General features: G+C 44.2%; 1 protein-coding gene across 7 annotated transcripts in view; it reads right to left on the bottom strand.

Moving 5' to 3' along the window:
- Positions 1 to 18850, bottom strand: part of KLHL13 (kelch like family member 13) — a 134170-nt gene that overhangs the window by 106118 nt on the left and 9202 nt on the right. For 2 of the 7 annotated variants that reach the window (XM_075941168.1, XM_075941173.1), the window contains exons 2-3: positions 7410 to 7526; positions 5014 to 5072 (exon numbers count right to left, since the gene is read on the bottom strand). The exons of 2 other annotated variants lie outside the window; for them this stretch is intronic. In XM_075941168.1, coding sequence (XP_075797283.1) covers positions 5014 to 5033 — 20 coding nt within the window. In that variant the 5' untranslated portion in view covers positions 5034 to 5072; positions 7410 to 7526. The remainder of the gene's footprint in view (positions 1 to 5013; positions 5073 to 7409; positions 7527 to 18850) is intronic. 3 more of the 7 variants (XM_075941167.1, XM_075941172.1, XM_075941171.1) reach the window with 2 other exon arrangements.

Below are 18850 nucleotides of genomic sequence, written 5' to 3'. Positions count from 1 at the left end.
GTGATGTTCCCAGCCTTCCAGAGGTCCATCATGAATGTAAGAACGCCCATACTTGGTCAATGATCTGCCTAGCCCAGTAGCGTGCGTGCCTCCCCCTCCCCCTCCCCCTCCCCTTCCCCCCCACCCACCTACCGTGGACAGTGCCATATGCTTTAGAAGCTGAACAGGGCAATTATTGAGTGATCCAGCTCTTGCTGTCCAGTATCAGCCGCTTGTACCGACATGTACATCTAGGAGAGTTCCTCAAATCTGTCACCAAAAAAGATCGGCTCAGTTATCTCCGAAACATCCTCTGATGCAGAAAATGCATTTAGCTCCTGTAGTGGCCTTGTCTGAGTGCTCCTTCAACACCTGGCTCTGCCAGCAGCCCGATGTATTCCTTGGCAGATTGCTGCCTCTGTGCTTGATTTGCTTTTAGTTTCTCTCTCTTTTGTTAGTTGCTCTTCAAGTAGAATTGGGATGGGGGGGGGGAGGAACTGACCTGTCAAGAGTTTATTCTTCTTTTCCTCACAAGGATTGGTCTTCAAGTTTTTAAACAATGCCTTTTTTATTCTAACAGCTTCTTCTGCTCAGTTTAGCCATGGTGGCATATGTTTGGTGTTTTAGGGTAGAGAGTAATATATATAGTTGGAGCCTCTAATTATGTTTTTGAAAAGTTTCCTCGTAGCTCGCAGGCATTTCACTCTTATGACTGTTCATGTTAATTTCTGCTCAACTAGTGTCCTCTTCGTGCAGTTCCTCTTTCTTAATTTAAATGCTACTCTGGCGAAGAGCTCAGGCATTTCCCCCTCCTAAATCAAAAAGTACTTCTCCCTTTGTGGGTTCCAGGACTAGCTCTAAGTAGCAGTCGTTCTGCATCCCATCCTGATGTGACATGTACCCAGTCAAAATGCGGATAGTTGAAATCCCCTGTTACTGGATTTTCTGGTTTTGTAGCTATTTTAGTCTGAGCATTTTACAATCACCTCCATCATCCTAGTTAGGAGAATAATAGTATATTCCTAACTCCTATACTCTATCATTCAAGCATAGAATTTCTCTCCAAGAGTCTCTATGGTGCTACTTTATTCAGTTAAGATTTGCACTATATTTGACTGTATACTCTGGCACAGTAGTAATTCCCAACCAGCACGACATTGTCACTCATATTTTGCGCCCCTATATTATTATGTCCCATTGATTATATTCATTCCATCAAGTTTCTGCTATGCCTATTATATAATAGTCCCATTTAATACCAGGCATTCCAATTCATCTTAGTATTTAAACATTTTATATTTGTACAGGAGTACTTCTAAAATGTCAATATTTAGTTGTCTGTCTTTGTTCAATGTAACTTCCCTAGAAGCATGTGTGTGTATTTATAAATCTAAGTATGGTCTTTACGACATTCAAGAATTCTTTGATCAGCAATATTACACATCTGGATTTATAAGTACAGGCAGTTTAAGATTTTCATGCATCTTACCAGATAAACTCAATAGTTCTGCAGATTTTTGCTGGCTCTGCTGCTAATAATTTTGAATCAAAACATTTAAAAAGTGTAATGGGAAATTTGCGACAGAATGAGGTACTTACAACCCCCCCGCATCTTAAATCTTTACTTTTCACCAACCATAGATTTAGACCAGTGAAGAGCTAAAACATATTTGACAAAGCCGACGCTAAAATTGATCCCACTGACAAAAAGGTATGATTAACTCAATAGCTCCTGTTAGAAGAAACTTAGTGCAGCAAAACCACAGAAGTGGTAAAAGGAGGAAAAACACACAGACACACACACCCACCCACCCCATTATCTCCATTAATTCAAGGCAACTGAGAGCTGGGTTATCTTATTCCCCACAGTATCAGACATACCAATACTGATGAGCCAGGTGCTGTAAAGTTATTGCCTCATCACCTGCACCTTCCCCATCACCACCAGGGGCACCATTCTGGCACCTCCCAAGGACTACAAGTCCTTCTACCACCCTAGGCTGGGACGCCACTTTTATTATCTTTTGTGTTTGATGCATATTCAGTAGAGGATGTTTCCTTTACTCCTTATTTGTATTTCCTCACTGAAGTGTCATTTCCCAATAGGTCAGTATATCACCAACTTCAACTTATTGTCATACATGTCAATTCATTATCACGGGCCTTTGTGGTTGTCTCTCATGTTTATTATTTCTGTCCTACCTGATTATTCAGTCTGGTGTCTTGACCAGTTATTTTGGGTTTTTCTAAGTAATAATGTACCTGCTAAGTCTGAGGGTATTCTTGGAAGCCCTTATGCAACGGCAAGTCCCTCGATCTTATCACCATCTACCTAGGTGAAAGATCCCAAATATATGCGAGCTAACTGCTATTTGGGTGGAAGGTCAGACAAAAATATTAACTTTGCCTTAGCTAAACATACGGGATGTGACCTGTAGTCTTTTGTCTTTCAACCAAATTGCCAACATTGTAATTTATTATAAAAAAATACATAATCAAATCCATAAAGAAATACATTTATATATCTATAGGCAAGCAAGACGTTTAGCTCTATAGGCTACAAAATCTAGAGTTGCCATTGAGTGTCATTTTCTTATATTACGTAATGCATGCCTCTTATTTCGGAAGATCATGGACACAGACCATAATGATGATGTCACAAGTCTATTGCCTATTTTACTTCAGCATAACTCAGCTTTCCTAAAGGAACCCCATCCTATATTGTTTTCAATGCGGCTTAATTGACTGCAAAATTAAGTGCATTCTAGGTACAGTCAGATTTAGCTTTTTTGATAACTCCGAATCAGATGTGCATCAAAATAACAGTGGGAGTAGAGAAGATGAGAGCTAGTTGTAGAAGTTAAGGACACTGTATATTTAGTGTTTTTGGAGACTTGTCTGACGGAGTTAATAAAATTTGAAAATTAAAAAGAGTTTAAGGACAACTATCAACTGGCAACTCAGGAGACTGCTGCAAATGCGAATGTGAAATATTTATGTAACATTTAAGGTTTAGTTTAATAAAATATTAGTGCTATTGTGTTTGAGAGAGATTTAGTTCTTACCAGTCTTAGTGTGCTGCTGCATCTTCCCTTGACACTGATAATGAGTATCATGTACTATTTCATTAATAAATAAAAGCAAGTTATCTTTAAAAAAAAAATCACAAAGCGTATCTTCTTAGATGTGGTAAAATGATGTACATTGACATGTTTTAGTGATCAGATTTGCATTGTTGTTTGAAGAAATATATGAAGTGCTATCTGTGGGACAGGATTTGAATCACCTTGATTGAAATCAATCCACCCTGCTCTTAATACATAGAAATACTGAAGTGGGCAGGCTAATGTGACACTTTTTAACTCGCTCTACTTTTGATGAATCAATTTAACCAAACTTGAATTTTATTACATTTAACTGTCTTCAAAAATTCAAATTAGAAAATTCTGGACTATAATTATGTTCTTAGTCACTTATTTTTCCACATCATATAAACCAAGATCCCCTTTTGATAGTGACCATAGTCATGCAAGGCATACAATTTTCACTGAGCTCTGGAACTTAAGGTCTGGCCTGCCCAAAGAGAAGTTAGGCTTGTTCCTCGGGGAAGAGAACAAACAGATTTGCTGTTGCTTATGTGAGCTAGTATTATGTTGGTGAATTGAATGTCTCTGACATTGTTTACCGTAAGTAATTAATACACAGTCTGTTCCGCTTTGTATTAGCTGTGGCATTCTGAGAACATTCCCTGACCTAATCCTTTAAAGAAGGGGTCTGGGTAAGTAGGAAAGCTTGTATCCCTCGCCAACCAAAGCAGGTCCAAAAAAAGACATTATCTCAACCACACTTTGTAATATCTAGCGATCAACATAGCTACCCCACCTCTTTAAAACATCCAGAGAACAGAGCCTGGAACACACCTAAATAGGAATACAGTATGCGTATAGTATATGAAAGTAAAATTAAAATGACAATAATATGGCTGGGACAGAACTCTATTTCAAAGACCTAGAGTACTGCAATACTACATTTGAAGCTGTTACACTAGGTTACAGTAATACTACTCCTAAGAATCTCTGGCAGACATTGATGGTGTGCAGGAAAGAGCTGCTTGGTGAGTCTTTACTGCACTGTGGAACTCGGCAATAGCATAATGACCGAGGTATGGTGTCAAATAAGGCAGCAGAGCAAGGCCTTGAACACACGAGGCCATTAAAGACTCTCAAATTTTCACAAAAATAGAGGTTTAGAAATTTCACCAAAGTTCTGGAGCTCAATATAAGTAGTTATATGGATAGCTCCTTTTGCCTTAGGAGGTGAAAAAAACAAGACCAATAGTTGTTCTTTGCTTCCTCTGCTTAACTATGATGTAGTGCCTGTTTCCTGTCATATGGCCAGTACATGTCAGGGGGGTAGGTGAAAAGCTGGTTTTCAGAGTGAACGACACTACAGAATTTTACTACGATTTAACTTTGTGTGGTACAAATCAGAGTCCTCAACCAGAATTAGAGAGACTTAATTCATAAATTGACAAAGCCCTATTTGCAGTAGTGAAGAAAGCTCATCCTTAGGTGGCTAATTTAACCCTTCTGCCAGGGAGCATGGCCACTAAGGTTATCAGAAAGTACTCTTAAAATGTATCTTGTTAATCCTGCCAAAGATTATTCAGAGAACAGGCCTCACTGGTTATATATTATTCATATCTGTAGGGCAACTTATATTGCATGGTTAAAACTAAAGTTCACTCATGTATCAATCATTGTAAGTAGGTTCCGGCCATCAATGGCTTTTTTAACAGTATGGGTAATCTATTCTACAAACGTAAGATGCTGTCCAAAGTACATTTTAAACTGTTTTTGAAGGGATGAACCTCAAATTAATATTTTTCTTGAGTTCAGTAAGACTTTGAAGCATGATCAGTTGTCACAAACTAAAAGCTTATCCAGTGCAACATGGAATAAGGAAAACAAATTCAACTTCATTTTCATAGGAGCAGTAAAGTTTAAACATTTGTTTTTAGGCACAGTTACTCACAAAGTCTCTCTCCACATCATCCCTGAAAAGCAAAATTATCTCCTGCGCTGTTCATGCACCTGCAATTGAACACACACAAAAAAGCATGGAGCAGAAAGTCAGACTGACATCAAGAAATAGAGTACAGAAACCCATTAACACTTAGCAATAAGAACACAAGAGCAACCACAAAGTGCTAGTCTGCAGGTAAGCAGCAAGTGACTAATGCCAGGTTGCTGGAACAATTGGTATAGTGGGGCTGCTGAGAGCCACTGAACCCAACTGAAAACCCTGAATAGGATGGAAACCACTTCCAGTCCAAGAGTGTGGACACATCCCCAGCACCCATCATTCCAGTGTTCACTGCTCCTGCTGTCGGAGTGAGGATGAATTCTGAAATCAAATGAGCAGGGAAACATCAGGACCTACATTTTTCAAATTAGCCTCATGATTTAACCTAGCTGTGCCGGACCCTGTTTATCTATCCCGTTCGCCAAACAGTTTACTGAAATGCAACTACCATGGGAATGAAGGGGAGAAACAGCCTACATTACCAACATGTGATAGAATACCCTGATCTGAGCAGAAAGCTCTCAATTTGTATTCGGGACGTAAAAGGTTAATTGGCTAACTGTACCGGAATGCTTACACGGTTACTTCAGGAGGTCAGGGCAGCAGGTAGGGCAGCATGGTGGGCAGATGGTTCCCGCAGTCCCGACCCCACCTCCTGGCCAAACACTCCCAGCTGCATAGTGCCTGTCCCATCTCAAGAACCCAGCCACACCACCACAGCTCCCGTCCCAGCTGTGCTGCAGCCTCCATCCCCAACAGCAATAGTAGGAGCCCCACCCTGGATAACTGACTAAACAAAATAATTGTCATTGTTTAGCCAGTGAACTGCTTTGATATTTACACCCCTACATTTGCATGAGCTTTATTTTTAAAATCTATCACAATTATTTACCCAAAATTTACAACATCACCCCTTCACTCAAAGTTTAATCTTAAAACACCTTTCCAATAGGGAGCAAATACTGGAATCAGTTGTGTCAAGGGCACACTGCTGCAACTCTCCTTACCGAGGAACACTATTTTGATTTGCAACTAACAGATCTATAACTCATGCAAGTAATTACTCCTAAGTCTGCAACATCATTTAATTAGTATCACTTTCCTATTTTGTATTGAAGAAACTGCAACAAGAATAAGCTACGGTATGGGCTTACTGGTTACTTTTATGAAAGACGGTGAACTGAGCCTTATAGTCCTAAAACAATTTTTGAACAGGATGTTCCCTCATTTGTATTTATAGGTATTAAATGAGTTGTATTATTCATGTGCATGAATTGGAAAATAATTTCACAAAGTGTCACAGTGGTTTAAATGCACAACAAAGCTCGCATCAGTGCTACAAAAAAGAAAATAAGTTAGGCACTCAGCCTCTAAAATGAAGCGCTCCATGCCAATTACCACTATGCAAATAAGGGCCAATACTAAGTAAGTTAAATTGCAATTATCTGGCTGTCAACACAAATTGTAACGACTGCATGATCAGTCGAAAAGGACCACTCTGCAGAGCTGCAGTGGGGGTGAGCAGTCCCGGCTCGTGCCGGCTCCTGGAGTCAACCTCCTTGCAGCTCTGCATTTTAAATGTAGTAAGAGCTGCCGGGAGCAGAGGCGCACCCTCCTGGACCAGCGCAAGCCGGGACTGCTTGGTCCAAGTCCAGCAGCCCGTTTGCGGCTGCCAGGGCTGGCCAACCCAGGCCACTGCCAACAGGAGCTGCTTGGTGGCAGCAGCCTCTGTCCCAGCTCCCTGATGGGTCCCCCACGGACACAGACTGCTCCCAGAGCAGCCTCTGCCTGTAGCAAGCCTCAGCCCATTGAGGGCAGAGGCTGCTTTGTAGCAGCCTCACCACCCCGGATGCTGCCTCTAATAGAGGTAATGGGGGAAGGGGAGGCAGGCAGCACACTGGAAATGGTTCTGGGGGGGAACTGGCTTTTAAGCTGGCTCCCCTCCCCCTGCACAAAGAGACAGTGGGGGGACTCTTTCAGACTCTTTCAGAAGTACTGCTTCTCAGCATACAGGCCTCCACCCTGTCCTCATTCTTGGGTAATTTTCCAGGCCTTACAGTTGTATGTATTGATATTAAGAGTATGAACTTTATCACTGCTGTCTTCCTGAGCCCACAGAGCTCCAGTGCCTCTGCTGATGTTCATAGTTTTGGCTTTAAAACAAATTAGTGACAGATTTACTGTACTCTGATTCGTTTCAGAACTGTAGGAAGTAGCAAAACTAGAAGACTCACATCTGCTTCACCCTACCACTGTTTGAGAAAGCTCTGATCACAGACAGGCATCACAAATATTTTAGAAAAGCAGGGACCAGAAGTCACCACAGAAGAATTTGGGTTCCTCACCTCAAGAAAAGATCATGACTTTAAAACTCCATCAACCTTCCTCTATTCCAGGCTTTCCACAATATTCAGTGAAGGATCTCAAGATCACACAATGCCATATGAAGATATGAAGTACTGCTGAAAAAGCACGTAGCTATTCAACATATAGTGCAAAAAACGGGCATTGCTTTTTCAGGAAGGTCTGGCAGGGGAAAAGGGAGGTGGCGTTGCCATGTATATTAAGGATATATATATTTGAACTGAAGTTGAAATGATAAATAGGAAACAGACTTGTTGAAAGACTGAGTAAAGATAAAACCAGTAAAAAATAAGTGTTATGTCATGGTAGGGTTAAGACCATCCAACTAGGAAGAGGAGGTGGACAAGGCTTTTTTTTTTTTTTTTTTTTTTAAGTCATCCAGACATCTGTTAGGAAAAAATAAAAATAAATAAATAAATAAAAGAGTACCGATTATACAAGTTCTTGGCATGCACTGCAAACAAGTTTATTTCGGCAGGTGGAGGAAGCTTGTAGTGGAGAGGCTGTTCTAGATTTGATTTTGACAAATAGGGAGGAACTGGTTGAGAATCTGAAAGCAGAAGCCTCTTGGGCATAAATGAAATGAGGGGATGATAAAGGGCTAAAAGTTGGTCACAAAGGACAGGGTTTTCATGATTTCACTTGACCTCAGTGACTTCAGTGCTGGGCAGCAGGACTCCAGCTTCCGTCATTTATTGCCTTCATTCTGGGCAGGATTTTATTAAAAACATCCATGACAAAAATCTTAAACCAGAATCATGATTCTAAGGAACGATAGGAGGAAACCATCACAATAAAAATAATGAATTTCAAGAATGTACATGTTAACAAGCTCCTGCAGGAGCAAGAGAACTGGTCACTGACAGAGGCACCTCTGAGTTTGATTTAGAAAGTCTTTACTAGACCCGCTAAATCAAATTCCAGAAGATCAACTGCAGCAATGTTGATCTTTCCCAGAGCAAAGACATGGCCTCAGATCCAATACAAAGCAAATCCAAAGCAAATCAGTTCAAGACAGTTGGCAGTTTTTCCAAGAGCCATTAAGGGTATAAGTAGTGTTCTCTAATTTTGTATATCCATGTGCGAATGAATTGTGTTACATGTACCAATATGGAGGTGATGTGTAGCAGGTGTGGGGCTGAGGGGATTGGAACATGAGAAGGGACTCAGGGCTGAGGCAGAGGGCTCAGGAAGATGAGGGCTCTGGGGTGGGGCCAGGGATGAGGGGGTTGGGGTTCAAGCTGCCCCAGGGCTGAGGTAGGGAGGTTGGAAAACTTCAGACCCATTGTCCTCAAGTGCTGACCGAGAAGGTATTTGAGCCATTAGCGATAATCTTTGGAAAGCCATGAAAGACTGGAGAGATTCCAGAGGACTGGAAAAAGACTAATATAGTGCCAATCGATACAAGGAAAAATAAGGACAACAGGTGGTTGGAGGATTTCTAGACCAATCAGCTTAACTTTAGTACCAGGAAAGATAATGGTAATCCCTTAAAACCATGGGGTCCAACACGCTAGCCACATGTGGCTATTGGCTGGTGGAGTGTGGCTAGTTCACTATAGCAGTAGCCACTACAGTAGATACTGCTCCAGAACAAGACGGACACCACAGCCTTAAAAGATAATAAGTAACCGTCTGGACTGTTGAAGAACAAATCCTGTCACACCAACCTAACAGCATTCTTTAGCAAAGTAAGGAGCCTTGCCCAGGGAAGGAAGGGGGGAGGGGAAGGAAGAGGGTGTGACATGGGCACATCTTGACTTTCATCAGGCTTTTGATACGGTCTCACCTGACCTTCTCAAACAAAATTAGGGAAATACAACCTGAACGGAGCTACTATAAGGGGAGTGTGCACGAAGGACTAGAAACCCCTTCCCAGAAAGCAGTTAGAAGTGTTTCAGTGAAGCCAGAAAGGCATATGAAGCGGGGCCACACAGCAATGGGGCCTAGATCCAGTTAGGGATGTCAACGAATAGTCAACTATACAAGAACTGATAAGCCTAGGCTTATTGGTTAAAATCTAGTCAACTACTCGCATTCCTCGCTTAACATTGTCGTTACATTCCCGAAAAATGTTAGTTTAAGGGAAATGATGTTAAGCGACTCCAGTTTCCCCATAAGAATTAATGTGAACGGGAGTACCCAGGCCCCTAGCCCCTTTCATCTGAAGTGGGCTATGCCCATGAAAGCTCATGATACTTTTTTTTTTTGTTAGTCTCTTAAGGCGCCACAGGATCATTCATTCCTTCAGAGGTTAAGTTACAGATTAATATGGCTCCCCCCCCCCCCCCCCGAGACCTGTGATCAGGCAGTTTAGGTTCTAGGGACTTTTTTTCAAACAGACAAAATGTAGTATATGCAGAAACAGTATAAGTTTTAAACATTTTAAACTAGGGTGCTGCACCCGCTGCACGCCAACATCACTCACGGTTGGCCCTTCCACACACCCCCACTATTGAGAGGGTCGGAGGCTGCCCCGGCCCCAGTTCTCCTCCCTACCAATGCTCCCCCTCAGCTGGCGTGAGCACAGCTTCACAGGCTATTAGTCAGCCCCGCCCAGTCAGAGGCTCAGGGCTCCCTGCACAGAGCTGGCTGGGCAGGGCTGATTAATCATCTGAAGCTGGGCTGCCAAGCTTTCCGCCCAGCTGCTGGACAGGGGCGGAGAGAGGAGGGCCCAGCCATAGGACCCCCAGCCCTCCACCTGGGCACTGGGCAGGGCCAGGCTGGGGGTGGGTGGGGCTTGTTCCTATTCGACACAGTGACATGATGAAATCCCTCTGACATCCCACAGGAAAAATGCACAGCGAGTTACTATGTGCACAGCAGTGATGCTTGTGACGCTTGGTTGAGGTGCGGGTATCAGGGAGTGGAATATTTCCTAGGGAACAGCCTGCTACTAGATGTGCTAGCACTCAGCTGACCCCTCGGGGTTAACACATTAATGCAGCTTCACACTCTAGAGCAGCGTTTCCCAACCAAATACGGGTCGCCATTACATTTCAAAAGGGTCGCCAAGTGTCTCCCCAGGGGGCTCTGCCCCCTCCCCTCCCCCCGTTTTTGAGTTGCCCTGGGTCACCAAGTCTTCCTGAATTGTCAAAATGGGTCCCCATCTGGAAAAGGTTGGGAACCGCTGCTCTAGAGGCAGCATGGCTTGAGGCAGAAAGGAGGAAACACAACAGACATGGCAGCAGCTGCTAACACTTCCCTATGGAAAGTGAACAAGATGCTGAAACACCCCTCCCCCTCCCCACAGCATTTACACAGCTGCACAGGGGCAAGTGGATGTGAGAGACAGAGACACTGGCTGAGTGTGCTTGAGAGGCAGAGACATGCCTAGCCCATTCAAGTACGCTGATCCCACTTCAAGCCCACTGCCTTGTTAGCAGAACAGGACGTCCAGACTAGGGACCTAAAATCCCATTTAACTGGTAACCAATTAAACAATGTTTAAGAGAGAGCAGATGGGAGAACAGGCAGGGGCTCTTCTGCACCGCCGGAGCAGCCCCCCACCTGCAGCACACGCAGGCCAGGCATGGGCAAGGGCTGCTCAGGCCAGGCTGGAACGTCCGTCTGCAGCGAGCCCTGCAGAGCTGGACCAGTGCCCTGTCCGCGGCAGGCAGGGAGCTGTTGCAGCCCCTACCGGTTAGCCGGAACCAGAAAGAATCAGCAGTTAACCTTCCACATCCCTAGTCCACATACCCAGCTCTCACAGATATCCTGCTTTGGGTCGATGGGGCATGAAGTGGGGTGCTTAGGAAGGCGGGGGACATCCTGAGGTTGGCACTCCTCACCCCCTCCCCACAGCGAGCAGGAGGCTCTGGGGAGCAGCTCAAGGCAGCTGAGTGGGCATATAGCTTCCAGGGAACTTAGGGGACCTGATAGGGGCTGCCAGCTCACCTAGTTCCAAACCCCACAAGAACAGGCTGTTTTTCCAGAAAATCCTGCAAGTAGTGGACAAAGCAAGCAGTCAAGTGACATTACAAGCGCGCAGTGTACAACTTTAAACAAGCGCATGCTCTAATAGATAAGCAACGCAACAGGGACACAGCGTTACCCAGGACAACGTGAAGTGAGGAATTCCTGTAAACAGGTGGGGAACCTACCACCTCCAGCTTGTCTGGATCCAACCCCACAGCCTCAGGGCTTCTCTCCTTCCCCCCAACTCCAGCACTGGGGACCTGTGCTGATGCTCCATTCCCCCCCCCCCCCCAAATCCCACATATGGCTGGAACAACAAAATCTACTTGCATGGAGGGCAATGGCCCTGACCCAAAAAATGTTCCCCACCCTGGCTAAAAGTTGGAAGCTTACAAGAAGTGGAAACTTGGACAGATGACTAGGAAGGAGTATAAATGTATTGCTTGAGCATGCAGGGGAGTAATCAGGAAGGAAAAAGCACAACTGGAATTGCAGCTGGCAAGGGATGTGAAGGGCAACAAAAAGGTTTCTACCGGCATGTTAGCAATAAGAGGGTGATCAGAGATGTTGTGGGGCCCTTACTGGATGAGGGAGGTAACCTAGTGACAGATGATGTGGAAGAAGCTGAAGTACTCAATGTTTTTTTGCCTCTGTCTTCACAGACAAGGGCAGCTCCCAGACTACTGCACTAGGCAACGCAGAATGGGAAGGAGGTGGGCAGTCCTCAGTGGAGAAAGAACAGGTTAGGAACTATTTAGAAAAGCTAGACACACTCAAATTCATGAGTCTGGATTTAATGCAGCCAAGGGTACTGAGGGAGTTGGCAAATGTCATTGCAGAGCCTTAGACCAGTATATGGAAAGAGGAGACAAGGGGGGATATGATAGAGATACATGAGATCATGAGTGGTGTGGAGAAAGTGAATAAGGAAAAGTTCCCATAATATAAGAACTAGGGGCCACCAAATATAATTAATGGGCAGCAGGTTTAACACAAATAAAAGGAAGTTCTTCACATAGCGCAGAGTCAGCCTGTGGAACTCCTTGACTGAATAGATTGTGAAGGCTAGGACTATAACAGGGTTTAGAAGAGAACTAGATACATTCATGGAGGTTAAGTCCATTAATGGCTATTAGCCAGTATGGGTAAGGAATGGTGTCTCTGGCTTCTGTTTGTCAGAGGGTGGAGATGGATGGCAGGAGAGAGAGATCGCTCGATCATTACTTGTTCGGTTCACTCCCTCTGAGACACCTGGCATTGGCCACTGTTGGCACACAGGACACTGGGCTAGATGGACCTTTGGTTTGACCCAGTATGGCCGTTATGTTCTTGTCTTAGAAAATTTGTGGAGATCGGGAGAGATCCCAGATGACTGGAAAAAAAGGCAAATGTAGTGCCCATCTTTTAAAAAAAGAGAAAGAGAACAATCCAGGGAATTACAGACTAGTCAGCCTTATCTCAGTCCCCGGAAAAATCATGGAGGGGGATCCTCAAGGAATCCATTTTGAAGCACTTGGAAGAGGGGAACGTGATTAGGAATAGTCAACATGGATTCACCAAGGGCAAGTCATGCCTGACCAATCTGATTAACTTCTATGATGAGGTAACTGGCTTGGTGGACATGGGGAAGGCAGTGGATGTGATGTACCTTGACTTTAGCAAAGTTTCTGATACGGTCTCCCACAATATTCTTGCCAGCAAGTTAAGGAAATATAGATTGGATAAATGGACGGTAAGATGGATAGAAAGCTGGCTAGATTGTCGGGCCCAACGGGTAGCAATCAATGGCTCGATGTCTGGTTGGCGATCAGTTTCAAGCGGAGTGCCCCAAGTATCAGTTCTCAGGCCACTTTTGCTCAATATCTTCATTAATGACCTGGATAAAGGGATAGATTGCATCCTCAGCAAGTTTGCAGATGACACTAAGCTAGGGGAAGAGGTAGATACACTGGAGGGCAAGGAGGGCAAGGATAGAGTCCAGAGTTACCTAGGCAGGCTAAACGATTAGGCCAAAAGAAATCTAATGAGATTCAACAAGGACAAGTGCAGAATCCTGCACTTGGAATGGAAGAATCCCAAACATTGGTACAGGCTGGGGACCGACTAGGTAGGCAGCAGTAAAGCAGAAAAGGACCTGGGGATTACAATGGACTCATATCCAGCTTCTCGTCAACAGTATGCCCTTATAGCTGAGAAGGCAAATGGCATATTGGGGTGCATTAGGAGAAGCATTGCCAGCAGATCTAGATAAGTGATTATTCCCCTTTATTCAGCACTAGTGGAGCCACATCTGGAATATTGCGGCCAATTCTGGGGCCCCTCACTATAGAAAGGATGTGGGTGCATTGGAGAGGGTCCAGCGGAGGGCAACCAAAATTATTTGGGGGCTGAAGCACATGACCTATGAGGAGAGACTGAGGGATTTGGGCTTATTTAGTCTGCAGAAGAGAAGAGTGAGGGGGGATTTGAGAGCAGCCTTCAACTTCCTGAAGGGAGGTTCCAAAGAGGCTGGCGAAAGGCTGTTCTCAGTAGTGATGGATGGCAGAACAAGTAGCAATGGTCTCCAGTTGCAGTGGGGGAGGTCTAGGTTGGATATTAGGAAAAACTATTTCCCTAAGAGGGTGGTGAAGTACTGGAACGGGTGACCTAGGGAGGTGGTGGAATCTCCATCCCTAGAGGTTTTTATGTTTCAGCTTGACAAAGCCCTGGCTGGGATGATTTAGTTGGGGTTGGTCCTGCTTTGGGCAGGGGGCTGGTCTCAATGACCTCCTGAGGTCTCTGCCAACCCTAGGATTCTATGACCATCTCAAGTCTATTAGCTAACACTGAAATGGATGATTGAAGTGGTTAAGTAATGCTGGAAATAGCACAGTAGTAGAGTTACCTTGCTTTAATAAAGAAAAAAGGCTGCTAAAGTAAACATTTCAACTGGCCTACTTCTTACAAGAGCAAACTTCTTAAAATAGTTGGCTAAAGATTAAGACACTTTACAAAGTGTTATTCCACATGCCTTGAAGTAGAAACTGAAGGCTCTTTGTTAAATGGATTAAATGTTGCCTAGTTTTACTGTATCTTATAAAAGTACATCTAAATTGAACTAAACTACTTCATTTCCAAAATATGTTTCAGTGAATCGCACTAAATCTGTCCATGTGTATACATGAGACAGACAAGCATTTTAATACCCCTACTAGATATGTACAGAGGTACTAAGTTCAGAAACAGTACAAGAACTATTTTTCTGACCTGTTATTGCAAGTGAACCATCACGAATCAGACACTTTTTGATCCATAAATTAGCATTTTCCATACAGATACTACTAATACAGCATTTAAAGTGAGTAGGTTTTTTTCATTACAACGTGTATACATTCCCCATGATTAGACTTGCACAAAATCACCACTTTTGGCTAGTCAGTTTGAGACACCTTAAGGATTTCATTTTCAGAAAACAGGTGCTCACATTTTCTGAAGAGTAAGGCCCCTTAACTCACCTGAAGTATTTAAGAATCCTTTAGAAATTCATCTCTAATGTCTATTTCTAAATTAACAGTATGACTCCAGTAGTAAGCAGATTTTGCAACAAACTACAGATGAAAACATGCAATATTCGAAAGCATTGACTTTCAGTGGGATTTGTGCTCCTAAATCATTTTAGTATTTTGGAAAGCTGCATGCAAAGTCAGTTCTCTAAGTGCTGTAGATGAAAATCTAGGAATAGCATTTAACACCAGGTGGTGAAATGATTGACACACCATGCATCAGCTTTGTAATATTACAGAAAGTGATTATCAAATCATTTCAGTATCTGTGTACTATGCATATTTCCAATACCGATCTTCTTCTAACTGAGTATTTCCTGGAATGCAAAAAAGCTATTCTAGTTCCTATCCCCATAAATGTTGGCATTCAGTGCAAACAACCTCACATTTAATTCTTATTTCTCCCACGTTTAGTACATCACTAGGCCCAACTGCAGCATCTCATTTCATAGGAAGCAAAATCATTCATCTTGAGATACCTGCTTCCATTGGCAGAGAAGCCAAAATGGAGGTGATGAATTTAAACATAAATTAAGGGACTGGAGGGCCTGACTGTAGTAGAAGGAGCCTTCTCCGACATCTGCATTCATAAGAAAAATATGTACATATCTACTATAGAAATATCTGCAAAAGTGGAGGAGTCCTGTGGCACCTTGTAGACTAACCGAAGTGTTGGAGCATAAGCTTTCGTGGGCAAAGACCCACTTGGTCAGATGTACATCTGATGAAGTGGGTTTTTGCCCACGAAAGCTTATGCTCCAACACTTCGGTTAGTCTACAAGGTGCCACAGGACTCCTCGCCGCTTTTGCAGATTCAGACTAACATGGCTACCCCTCTGATACAAAAATATCTATTTCATTGTGAGATGTTTTCTTATCTACTTTACACATACTATAAAGCCCAAACGTGATCAGTACTGCAGCACTAACAGCAAACAGAATATGTAAAGTCCCTTTATAAAAGTTTGCTATTTGGTTCCACAAGTCTATCAAGAACACAGTATGGCTTCAAAATTGCTAATGAAAAACCATGAAGAAATGGTTATCTATAAAATGTTAATAAATTCCAGAAAGAGATAAGAATACCTCACTCAGACAGCTGAATTAATAAGCACATTCTCATTTCCTCTTCTAAGACTGTCCATTAGTTCCTTCATGCACAATTCTCATGAGAAACAGGGTGGATAACAAACGCTGTTTTAGTGGCCAAAAAGTAATGCTTCTATGTTGCGTTATATGTTGCCTAGGGAGGTTGTCCAATCTCAGTCATTGAAGATTAAGAGCAGGTTAGACAAATATCTGTCAGAAATCATCTAGAGTAGATGGTGCTTGGCCCTGCCAGAAGTGGTAGGGATAGGACTTGATGATCTCCTGAGGTCCCTTTCCTTTCTAGTGTTCTATGTGTTGAGTATTACTAATAAACACTACCTTAACAAGCACGTTAATTGTGACAACAAAATTCAGCGAAGGAATAGATCTCCTTAGAGGGAGGGGTTCTTCCTAGAGGGAGGGGAGAACACTAAAGCAATAGATTCTTCAAGCAGGAGAGCTTGCCAACTTGGGTGTGCCAGTAGTAATTCTTCCAGAGTAGAATCAACGTAACAAAAACACACTTAACGGCAGCAATAAGAAGTTGACTTTCTTTCACCACACACTAACTGTGAAAAAACAACACTTGGGATGCTAAACTATTAAAATGTAGAGCTTCTGGCCAAAAAGACAGTTACCAGAACACAACAAAAATACTGCCTCATTTATCACAAAACTTAAGCAGCTATTCAACTTAACTTCCGCTCTCTCATTACAATATTTGTCAGCTGACTGAACATTACACACACTTTCTATTGAAACTTTAGCCTCATTGTAAATGCAGCATAACAGCTATCTGGAAAAAAAAAAGCGCCCTCATTCAGGAATATAGGATCTGTTCTTGAGAATGAGAATACTGCAGGGTGCACATTAAGTCTCTCATTCTAAGCCATTTTGAGGAAGAAAGCCTCCATGCATGCAGAAAGGTCAACAAAACAGTTTCCACTTGCAAGGACCCCTAATCCCTAACAACAGGACACAAGCTATGAACTTCCCTTCACCCTTTTCTGAACACACTGTACAGACTGCAGCTATGTTGAGCATTATCAGGCTCCCCTTTGGCGCACACTACATAAAGTGCTTATGAAAGGCTATTAGTAACAAAAAACCTAACAGTATCAGAGCTTGTTAGGTGTACTTGGCATGGCGCTAGGAATGTTACATTTTGATTAATCAGCTGAGTAATCAATGGAATTTCCATCAACTACTCCATTAGTCGAGAAGGGGGGCACTCACTATCACACTGCCTCTCTCCCTCTGAAATGTACAAGAGCCACTGCAGCTCCTGTGCATTTCAGAGGAAGAGAGGCAGAGGGAACCAGTGGGGGAGGGAAGCAGTCCTCACTGGCATTGGTTCCGCTCTGTGCCTCTTCCTTTGAAATGTCCAAGAGTCACAGGTGGCTCATGTACATTCCAAAAGGAGAGAAGCAGCAGTGGGACCAATGCAAGCGGGACTGTTTCAATCCTCGCTCACGCCATTTCCTCGCTTCCCCCTGTGGAGATGGTGTGGGAGGGGAGGGGGACCAGCATTTGCTCTGCCCTTGCTGACTCTCTCTGATAGAGGCAACAAGGGGGTGACTAGTTGAGTTCCTACTTGACTACCTGATAAGCATTTGCAAGTGCAAAGTACTTACGAAGGGGAGAAGGGAAATCAAATACACAACTGCAAGAGAGGACTAAGCTGCCAGGTGGTAACACTGCTGAGAAAGGATTTAGGAGTTTTAGGGGATCACAACTTGACTAAAATGCTTCTTGGATAGTCTACTCGACTAGTCACTCCCTCTCCATTCCCTGATGCCTCTATCAGAGAGAGGCAGCAAGGGGGAAGGGAGCAGGAGCTGGTGCTGGGGGGCAGGGGAGGCAGAGGCACAGTGGGGAAATGGCACAAGCAGGGACTGCTTCAGTCCCCACTGCGACACATCTGCTTTTGAAACGTACAGGAGCCCTGCAAGGCTCTGGTACATTTCAAAAGCAGAAGTGCCGCAGGAAGCAAGAGGGGAGTGGGGAATCAAGCAGTCCTCATGTTCTCTGCAGCGCCCTCCTCCCCCTTGCTGCCTCTGAGGGGCAGCAAGTGGGGACAGGAGCTGGTGCTGAGGGGGGGGGAGGGGTGCCAGCTTAAAAGCCACATGCCCCGCCTTGCTGCCTCTATCAAGGCAGAAGGGCGGGGACAGGCGATGCTGCTGCAAAGCAGCTCCTATCCACTAGGATCCCAGTGGGGATCTGGACCCCTCTCCCCCGCCTCCCTGCAGACGGGTTCTGTTGCTGCCAAGCAACCCCTGTTTATGGTGGCCAGAGGCTGCTCAGGCAGCAGCCCGTCGGCTGCCAGTCCTGTCTGCCGTGAACGGGGCTGGTGCCGGAGCAGTCTGTTCACAGCAGACAGCCCTGTCCTCTGTGAACAGGGGCTGCTGGACTCAGCATGAGCTGGGACCAAGCAGTCCCAGCTCACACTGATCACTGCGCCTCTGCATTTTAGATGTAGTAAGAGCCCAACGGCTCTTGCTACATTTAAAATGCAGAGCCGCGGTGCCGGTAGCTCTGGAGCCAGCACGAGCTGGGACTGCTCAGTCCCAGTCCGAGTTGTCTCCTGCAGCTCCCCCACTGCAGCTCTGCAGAGCAGCACTTATCAACTAACTTTATAGTCGATACAAACGTGATTAGCCAGATAATCACAGTTTAACACCCTTAATCCGCAATGCTGTTGACACACAGACCAACACCTATTTGGTGGTGCGTTCACAAGCGTGTCATATGTAAAACACAGAAGGTAGCTGTCCTGCTCTGCTTGACACTGATGAAGCCTCAGCTGGAGTATTAAGTTCAATGCTGAGTACCGCACTTTAGGAAAGACATGGACAAACTGGAGCATTTGGAGG

This window comes from Pelodiscus sinensis, chromosome 13, assembly GCF_049634645.1.
Source record: "Pelodiscus sinensis isolate JC-2024 chromosome 13, ASM4963464v1, whole genome shotgun sequence".
Taxonomy (NCBI): Eukaryota; Metazoa; Chordata; order Testudines; family Trionychidae; genus Pelodiscus; species Pelodiscus sinensis.
This window is presented reverse-complemented; position numbering and strand designations above follow the sequence as displayed.